The sequence below is a fragment of the Protomyctophum bolini genome, assembly GCF_963924005.1.
Source record: "Protomyctophum bolini genome assembly, chromosome: 22".
In the NCBI taxonomy this organism is placed as follows: Eukaryota; Metazoa; Chordata; class Actinopteri; order Myctophiformes; family Myctophidae; genus Protomyctophum; species Protomyctophum bolini.
Window position 1 is genome coordinate 13783369 of NC_137883.1, and position 10609 is coordinate 13793977.

Below are 10609 nucleotides of genomic sequence, written 5' to 3' on the forward strand. Positions count from 1 at the left end.
GTTCAAAGCCTAAAGGTAATCTCATCACTGATTGACCGCTTTCCAAACCACAGCTGATGAATTCACACCACGCCTCCGAGGGGTGTGCAATGCCACGTTGTAGTCCAGACAGACTGTGGTTCTGAACCAGTGGTCCGGGGACCACCAGTGGTCTCCAGCTAAATGGAGAGTTGGTAACCAATGGTCCTTTATAGATCTTTAAAGGACAACTTTGGTTGTTTTCAACCAAGGTTCATGTTTTACGTATGAGAAAGTAAAAGATGAGTGTTCCATTTTTTTTCATTTGTTGCTTCTTTTTTTAGCATTTTAGCATTTTTACATTTTACGGCAATTTCTTTATTAATATTTACTATAGTTCTACTATACCCCAGGAAATTACATCTACTGAATGTGAAGGTAGAGGTACTAGGGAGATGCCATACTGTGCCGTAGGCTCAATGTCAGTTTGTCACCTCCCTTTCCCACATTCAATAGAACCTGTGATCTTTTGTGGCCAGATGTAATTTCTCGGGGTCTAGTAGGACTATAGTGAATAATAAAATAAAAAAATCACCATAATCGTTTGTTAAAAAAAAAATACACATTTTGCCCCATATTGTCAAAAATAGCAGCAATGTACAAATACACATTTTTTCCTTTCTCTAATAACAACCTAAAACATGAACCTTGGTTGGAAAAAAAAAAACAAGAGCGTGGACTTAAACCAAATGTGACCCTTACGGGTCCATTTGGATTTGGTTTCATTTTACACTCTCAAGTTACATTATTGCTAAACATGTGCATTACTTAATTTACAAGAAGTGACTACACAATAGAGAATGACTGTAGAATAAATATTTTGATCGTTATCTCTCCTATGACACCACACGAATACAGCATGGAATTGTGGAATAAATTTCATCAAACGATACCAAAATATCATTTTGTTTTGGGTCTGCAAGGCTAAATCTTATCAAACGGTGGTCCGTGGCTCAAGACCCAAAAGACACGTCTATCCCTGGGACCCAAACGACCGAAAAGTAGCAGATTTATTTTTCTTAGATTTTTGTATTTCTGAAATTATTTTCTTCTTATATGCATGGCATATATAGTCTTCCATGCATGGCAAATTGTTTTTTTTTGTGGCCGATGGATGCATCCTACTCAGTTTGGGAAAACACTGCCATAGATATCAAGGTGACATTTTTTGCGTAACTATGCGGCCCACACGTTTTCGTTATGAAAGTTTTATTTCATAATGGACACATACTGTAGCAAGTGCAACTGAGACATTTCAAGAATCCATTAACTGCCCACCACATATGGAAACAAGCCAAACAGAATTTGGGATTTATCATGAACGCTGGGTTATTATTTTCCAGAGACATTCTGAAATCTTTTGACGGTTATTGTCTTAAATTATATTTTGATCACAACAAGGTGCGTGCGTATTGTAATGTAACAATTATCCCTGTACTCTACAGAAATAAAATACAAAATGGTGGCTTTGCCTCCACAACTATGAAGTTGCAGACATGTGTTGAGTGCAAGATGACAAGATAAAATAAAAACAAAAAGTATTCTAAAATGGTATTTTGTCCAGATGTAGCATCCCACAGGATAAGCTCAAAAGGGGGAGAAAAACAATACACACTTTTTGTAACCTAACTTAAAATCCAGGAACCAAACAAATTTACAATCAAAGTAGAAGCAATTAAAGCACACCACCAATCATTGGATTTCAGGAGTGACCCTGGCCCTCCCCCCCATTCGGTTCTACAGTGTTGTTCTACCCCAGCTTCAGAGCCACAAATACAGCTTATCAGTTTCCAAACCAGCAACCAAGAGACTCAAGGACTTGCTTATGAGTGTATTGGGAACATTAGTAGGGCAGTGGTTCTCAAACTTTTTTTCCCGATATCAATTTATGGACCCAGTTTAATGGTATTCATTAGAGCCATGGACCCTCACAACTCTGAGGCCCCTTTTCCACCGAAATAACTTTGGTTCTGGAACAGTAGAGCTGGTTCGTTCCGTCCTAGATTCTTGGAAACTTTCACCGGTGACCGTTATTTTGTTCGAGTTCAGAACGAACTTTTAGGAGTCTGTACCAATTCATTTTTAGTGGAAACAAAAACTGGCTCAATATTAGGTGGGGGAAAAATAACCAAACTGGTTCGACCCCAGTGGAAAAAGGGGCCCGAGAGTCTGTGTACAAATGGAACTAAAGGGACCAGTAAGGGTCCACTTGGTTCCCAACTATCAGTAATTTAGCTGGGGACTCCCCTGAAAAAGTCCCATGGACCCCTGGGGGGTCCCCAGATACCACTTTGAGAACCACTGCATTAGGGTACGTCACACATGCTTGAGTGAAACAGGCGCATCCCGCTGTGCCGTTCACTTCCACTCTGCGCGGGCGAAGGGGGTGCAGCTTTCAGGTCGAGGTGCATTGGCCCATCACGCAAGTTCGTCGAACTTTACACGTTAATGACGCTCCAACATGTATTGGCTGTCATCGCGCATGTGTGACTGTACACCATTAAAAGCAACCAACATCTGCATTTCTGGGCCGAAGAAGAATTACAAAGGTAGGCAAACAGCCACAAACAGTGTGTTGTGTGGCATGAACTGAATAAACAAAAACGGAACAGTATAGTTAAAACTTCTCCTCCGTGATCAACCATTAGATCCTTCAGATATTTAGAGGCCGATTGTCTGCAACGACATAGCCACCTGAACATCATTAGCTTGGTTGGCAGAGTTGAGTACAGGCTCCTGGTACTTTGTGCCTTATTGTGAATTTGTGATGCAGTATATTTTCAAGGTTTGAACTTTTTATCGTTCCACAAATACGGCAGCATTTGTACACATCACATTTCACCTCATTAGCTGTCGCTTATAAGCCTTATTGACACAGACTGAGATAAAACTGTACTAGAAAGTAAACTGTACAAACAAAAAGTGAATAAACTTAACTGACAAAAAAATGCTAATCAAGTGACATCAATCCACAGACCATGGTCTTTAGGTCTTTGCATAACCATAATAATCACATTGATAAAAGAGCCGAGAACAAAGGACTAGCAGGGGGGGGCGGGGGGAATATATCTAAATGTGTTTAGACTGAAAACAGCCAGTCTTATTTTTCCAGGTATAAATGACTGTCTTGGTATTGGAGTAAAATGGCGGCTTCCGCTTCACACGCGAGGGACCACTTAAATCAGGTTACACGACTCGCCGAACTTCGAAGAATCTCTTCAGGTAGTAAATCTGTCCGAGCGTCATGGCCACGAGGACGAGTGCTTCGAAGAAGGACCAGAGTACCACTCTGCTGTTTGTGTTGTCGTTGACTGGATAGAGAAAGAAAGAGGGGACCACAAATGAACACGTGCAATCAAATGACACCAATACAACAAACACTATAAACGGGCTCTGAGGATATATTTCATATTGTCGCTGTCGGGTGGAAATGTGGAAACAATTACTTTTCAAGAAATGGACCAAAAAACAAACCCGTGTTGAAATTGACTCAATGTTTTTTATGGACATTAAACGCTAGGGAAGCAATTTACTTTGAAGTCTTACAATGGTTGTGGATATTTCATTTGATTTATTTAGTATTTAATTTTCAGGATACTTTCAGATTTTAGAGGTTTAGTTCAAATTTGTGTCATGCCCCGACTCCTGCGACGTGCTGCGTGTCAAGTGACAGGGCCGATGCGATCTCTGTTGGAAACCTCATATGTCGAAAACGGTTACTTTTCACGATTCAAATTCAAAAACGGCAAAAGCAGCAGATCCACAAGCTTGAAACGCTTGTGTGCCGCTGTGGTATTATCGAGTAAGGTGTTAATTTAAGAAAAAACACAAAATGTTGAAATATGGAGATACAGTTTCCACCCCGACTGCCCAGACTTACTTGCTCTGTGTATCCTCTCGCGGACCTCCATGTACTCCTGCTCGTGCTTCACGGCCGTCATGGCAACCGCTAGCTCGTTGATCATCTCCTCCAGTTTGTTTTGGTGAGCTGAAATAGAAAAGCAAAAAATAATAATCAGTGACTACAATGAATAGTTGTCATTTAACTGCCGATTCATACATGGTCACACACCCATGCACAAGCTCATCTCGTGTCTCGATTAGGGGTTGATGGCGACGTTGTAGTAAATTAATTATTAATGATGTCGTTGCGTTTTGGGCTCACTGAACATTGGACACTGAACATACTGCATTAATAAAAAATACATTTCTGTTCAGGCTAAATAACTAACAATAAATAATAATGTAAATGTAGGAATATTTTTCAACGCATTAATTTATACAGATGATTGAAAGATAGAGGATTATGCAAAAAGATGGTGATTGACTCAAATAATTGCACTCACACAATTATGCAATAACTGTTGCAGGCCTAGTGACCATGATGCAACGCATCGTGAGCTTGCAGATCAGATATTTTCTGTGCGCAACCAAGTACAAATCAGGCTGCTTAACACACACACACACACACACACACACACACACACACACACACACACACACACACACACACAAACTGGAACAACACATGCATTACTGTATCAGTGATTTATGCTGAATCCCATGCCTTAAGTAAGAGGCGAGCAGTATACCCACTATCAAGGAATAATAATTGCCCCTGTGGGTTAACACTTTAAGACCTGAGGACCTGACTCTACAAATGTCTTCTAAATCATGACAGTTTTCTGATAAACGTATGTTTCTATGTCAGTGGTTCTCAAACATTTTCATGTCAAGGACCACAGAATGATATTTGGCAGCAGACCCCCATCTCAAAATATGCTGTTTCAGGGACCCCCCAGAAGCAAAGATTTTAGTTAAACATAAGCTGTGAAAGAATATATATTCAAAGATTTGCACACATTTTCACGATTTTCACCAAGTGAACTATGAACTTGTATATCTGCTACATTTCAACAGCTAAGGTTTAAAATAATGGTTAAAGTGGTTAAACGCTAAAGTGACACAGATGCAATCCAGGTCTTAATGGGTTTAAATGCTTTCCGAGATGTCTCTAAAGCAATTCCCAGGCAACATGAGGGCGTGTATTCCCTAAATATACGTTTCAATTCATACTCAAATATTAGTTTACACTTCAGTGAAAACAATTGTTAGATGGCTTTGTGTGCTTTACATGCCAAGTCCACCCTTTGCCCTACCATCCCAGTTGTCACCACCTACGAGGAGGAAAGAAGAGTTCCAAAAAACAAAACGAGAAGGTGAAACGAAAACTCAAGCAAAGAATGAAAGAAAGCCAGGAGAGTGGGGCAGGAATAAACTGGTTTACAAGACTCACACAGACACAGTAGGGCTGCAAATAGACTTTTTTGGGGCATTATTCTATCAATAACTTTTTTGATTAATTGTATAATCGAGTTGTGCAGATATTTTATAAATGTTTTGAACCAAACTTTTCAATATATTATTATATCAAGTAATTTAATGAATGTTGCACCCATACACACACACATACCCTCTGTCTCCATATCTTGTCCTTTGGGTGCCTCTCCGATATCGATGGTGAACATGACGATCTTAGGCGTCATGGTAGACATTTTATTGCTGAAGCAGAACTTGTAGGTTCCGTCCATGTGCGCCGCCACCGAGTACTTCCCACTGGACTCTCTGTCCCCCTTGTAGATCTGCTTACCGTCTGGTCCCGTAATCTGCAAAGCATGAATATATCACATCTATTACACATGATGGGACAGACATTTATGAATCACCATTGGCATTGAATTGTATTGTCACGTCGCAGGTTTACACAGGTGTCAAGACGTGGATGAAATTAGTTTTTGTGCGCAAGTTCCATCATTCATAGTTTTCAGGAAAGAAAAGGACACACACACAGAGAGAGAGAAATTACAAATATGTATATTTCGATATACATATCTAATCTATATATATATATATATCATTCAGTTGTCAATCACCATAGCCGCATCACTGTAGTAAGGTAAACACAGGACAGATATACAGGTAAAGATGCAGCTAAGCTTCAACAATAAAATAATAATATCATATCACCCATAAAAGTGACATAAAAAGGAGTCAAAACGCAACATACAACTAGCAACATATGGCAATGACAGATCCCTAAAAAAAACAAGTTAAAATGCATCTATATAAATTACAAAACAGCATTTGCGCTTAGGACACCTAGACACCTTTGATGTGAGAAATAAAAGCACTAATAGAAGTAGAGAACAGATGTGCACTAGAACAGACTTCCTGGTCCATCATCCAAGGGTTTCGACAGATGCATGAACACTTCTGATCGTTTTTTGATTGATTGAATACTTTATTAACAAGTTTGCAAGGAAAAAACGCACAGGAAAGTACAGTTCAATACAAGGTCTGCTAAGAGGATTTAAAAACCTAAGAAAGCATTAAAGGCTTGTTTCCATTGGGGTCCTTCATATCCAATTCACCACAATACACCGCCACAGACATTGTTGATCCACAGACAAGAGTAAGACATTTCCACTAGTGCCAAGTGACATATTGTCATTCATTATAAGATTTACACTTCCTCGTATGGCGGCTGCTTCTTCTTCGCCGGCCCAAAACAAAATAGCAGATCAATGGCCATTTCCGGCATTCGTAATAGATTATTATTATACAAATATTACAACGCAGCAGGCTCTCATCGTCATCATCATCATCACTGACCTCCACGTCGATGTCCAGGAAGCCCCCCTCGGCCACCTCGAACATGAGGCCCATCTTGGTGCCGGAGTTGACGCGCTCGTAGAAGCACTCCTCGGCATGGGCGTCTATGCTAACGAAGTAGCCGGACGCGGTGGCACACAGAGCGGCGAGCACCACCACGAGCTCCGAGGCGGTGAACATGACGACGGCTGGCTTCTTCTGGTTCTTTTCCCGTCCAAAAGTAATGTAATATGAATGATAGCAGGACTAAATAAATATTCTGAGGGCTAAACTGTGGCAGACAGACAGTTAGCTGCCTGGTTAGTAGTTGTCCTGCGCTCCTCTGTGTGAATGCCACGTACGGGTTTGGTTCAACAACGTAAACCCTCCTCCAGAACCAGTGTTGCCAGAATGTGCGAGAGAAACAAGCAGTCAGGTCTATGAAAACAGCCACTGACTCCACAAATGATATCTGATATTAATCAGCTGTTTGAAAACATCCACTATTTTACCAAAAATAAAATATATTTTACCAAATATACACATACATACACGGAGTCCTGAAAATATTTTAGAACCACTGGTTTAAACAACATTTAGGAAGCCTAAATATGCACACTTTAGAAACAAGCCCCCGCAACTACTTAATTAAAGGACCACCTCACCACTTTTCAACCTATCTTCATATAATTGGTCCTCACCATCATGATTGATGTTCATGATAAAATACCACCATTTCTTTCTACTCTGTGTCTCAGAGGGCTGTGGCCAGTTCAGAAACCCGTCCACCAGTGACATCACGATTTTGTAACAAATTTCTCACCCGTTACAATTGCCTAATCTGTAATCCTGGGCGCTACTCTCCCTCTTGAAGAAAGGAAGAGACACTCAATTGAGTACATGGCCGCGGAAAGATATTTACAGTAGGTGCTGAACGTTCAGTAGGGGGTTGCGCACGCAGCAAATAAAAATAGTGATTTAATAACAAACAAAATAACAAAATATCCATATTATCTTGGATTCCCCATTGATGATGTCACTGGAGGACGGGTTTCTGAACTGCCCACAGACAGCCCTCCTATGAGACACAAACTGAGTATAAAGTAATTGTGCCATTTTATCATGATTATTAGTGAAGATCAAGGAATAAAGAGCCTGACTTAGTATTTTTTATATTTTTTGGCCTAAGTTACAAAACATGTGACTTAGGCCATGCGTTACCAGAGGTGGCCATGTGTCATGAGGAGCTGCATGACTTCAAAATCATTTTCTTAAAAGAATGACTTGGGCCATTAGTTTATGGCGATTTTAAACTCACTGTTATTTTATCATGATCATTAGTGAGGACCAATTATATGAAGATAGGTTGAAAAATGGTGAAGTGGTCCTTTAATTAATATTTACAAACAATTTCACAGAAAAACAAGCCCAAAGTCGCTTATATTAAGTGGACATGGCAACTGTCCTCCACGGCTCGCGTCACTACTTCCATGCCGGAGTTCGACGGCGTCCTCCCGTCCAGAGCCCGCCTACATTCGAAACGGGATCCGGTCAATTCCCCCGCATAAACATACACAACGCGCGCACACCGTTTCCGTATCCGCCGGAGTCTCTCTGGAACCGGATGTGCAAAGCATAGATTATGGCGCAAACAAAGTGGGCAAAAGCGACCTCAATTCATCCCAGGCTAGTTTATTTACGGAAGGTTAGGAGGACCAAATTTAGTGCTGCTACGTTTGTTAATTTATGTATTATTATCACATCATTCAGTAGCTTATTGCAATCATCATTATTATTAGCATGATTTATTGTGTCATTATTATTATTATTAATTATTATTATTGTTATTGTTATTGTTATATTAATACATAATAACACTTAATAATTAATAATTAATAATAATAATGCTTATTATTATTATTATTACATTTTGGGTGTAAAATAGAACAGGCTATGCTGTTTAAAACGTTTCAACCCCTTTCACTTTGGGAGATATTAGGCAGCAACTTAATTGGTTGGGTGGTCAATAGTGTACAATAATGGTAACAATGAACAATGACAATTTTCACTATTTTAGAGGGGACCTTCAGTTATTAATAATAATATGTAAGAGGGAGTGCAACAAACCATGTACAACCCAGATTCGGCACAAACAAGGGACTAAATTATTTTCGCTCCTATGCCACCAAAATGTGGAACGCCCTACCAACAGTCATTAAGACATAAGTATCCCTTGCCTCCTTCAAAACCGCTATCAAGGGCAACTACGGACGGCTGCAATTTGAAACTGGCCCCCGTAAAATCTGAATCACATAAAAACACTGCAGTTATAGCCTATATAGAATATTCTGTCTGTCTGTGTGGGCCAACATGGAGTGGAGTGGCAGTGCTGTCACTGTGTGGGGACTGGGGAGTAGGGACTTTCATCTTGGGGGGTCCAGTGCCAGACGGCACATGCACGTTATGAGTATAATTTTATCACCATAGATTTCACTGTGTAGGCTAGTTTATGAATGGAACACATTGATAAAGGTCCCCCCTGCTGCGTTTCCAATTGCTGCGAATGACAGTATGAAGGCAAACCGCAGCAAATTAAATATGCAAGAATCCCAATTTCTCCGCCCATACGCATCAAGTCTACCGAAGTATTAGGTGGGAATGTGACCTCACCTAAGATAGTCAAAGGATAGTCAAACCTGACTAACTACTGTAAGTACTGGACTGGACCCTCATCTGGTTTGACAGACAGGTAGTGTGTGCCGGCAGGGTGGTGTGTGACAATCCGGTTGAACAAGTATACCTTGGTACGGCGGCGGCGGTCGACGGGCCTGGGAGAACAATAACGCGACACGAGACAGTATTACGCTATTAAAGGTTCACAAGTTTATGTATCACACTGAAACAAAACGCCTGTGGTCTCCAAGGCTAGGATCACACAGCTAGGATATAGAGCAGCGTATTGCGGGTTCGAATTCTGATCCCGGCGACCCAATTGCTGAGTGTCACTCCCCATCTCTCTCAGGCCTGAAAATCCATCTATCAGGAGACCATAGGGGAGTAAACGCAAGAATGTTCCCATAGAAAGGAGATGTCATTTTCTGCAACATCTTTCTTTTTTTCTCCTTTGTACATACATAATTATAATAAAATAATCAATCAATCAATCAATCAATCAATCAATCAAAGTCTAGAGGGAACCTGCATTATGCTATGAGCTGTTTGAACTTGTAAGATGTATCATGTGTGTCATCATTGATTGATTCCCAAAAATAAGGAACAAAGTGTTTCCCTTATCAGTTCTATAAACTTTATTTGGAAACTAATTGGGAGAGACTTAACTTTCAGCCTGCAGTTCTTTTTGCCTTTGTCCATTGCTGTGTTTTCACTGGGGGCACGGCACCCTGCCAGCTGTGTTTTCACTGGGGGCACGGCACCCTGCCAGCTGTGTTTTCACTGGGGGCACGACAGGATCTCCTCATCAGTGGTGCATGGGAAGTAAGTACATTTACTTAAGTACTGTACATGAAGTGCAATATTGAGGTATTTGTACTTTCCAATACCTTTACTTCTACTCTTCTTCTACTAGCTATACTTTGTATGTTTATTACAACACACACATCTTCTGCCATATATACATTTCGGCATTGCGATGCATTGTGAGCTTGTAGATCAGCTATTTTCAAAAGAAAACTGAACTGATACTGAAAACTTGAAATTCTGCATGAGTATTTTACTTTGTTAATTTAAGTACATTTTGATGCCAATACTTTTGTACTTTTGGACTGGGCAATATATATCGGTATTATATCCATGAGAATCAAATTAAGTAGTCTTTTAAACAGCCCTATTTTTACTTTCCAAACTTGGCTTTTTGGTAAACAAAAGCAAAATAGTAAATCCAAAAGCATCACAAGTCACCGCAATACAATATTGTCATGAA

General features: G+C 40.2%; 1 protein-coding gene across 2 annotated transcripts; it reads right to left on the minus strand.

Annotated features, from left to right (window-relative positions):
* Window positions 1-1210: 1210 nt before the first annotated feature.
* tmed2 (transmembrane p24 trafficking protein 2) lies at window positions 1211-7039 on the minus strand. Of its 2 annotated transcripts, XM_080756283.1 has the most exons (5): window positions 6691-7039; window positions 5492-5684; window positions 5178-5195; window positions 3899-4006; window positions 1211-3329 (listed from the first exon to the last, which is right to left on the minus strand). In XM_080756283.1, the coding sequence occupies exons 1-5, from the start codon at window positions 6868-6870 to the stop codon at window positions 3205-3207; spliced, it is 624 nt and encodes a 207-aa protein (XP_080612409.1). In that variant the 5' UTR covers window positions 6871-7039; the 3' UTR covers window positions 1211-3204. The 2 variants fall into 2 exon arrangements, with proteins under 2 accessions (XP_080612409.1, XP_080612410.1); XM_080756284.1 differs by lacking the exon at window positions 5178-5195 and having other exon boundaries at window positions 6691-7036.
* Window positions 7040-10609: the final 3570 nt, after the last annotated feature.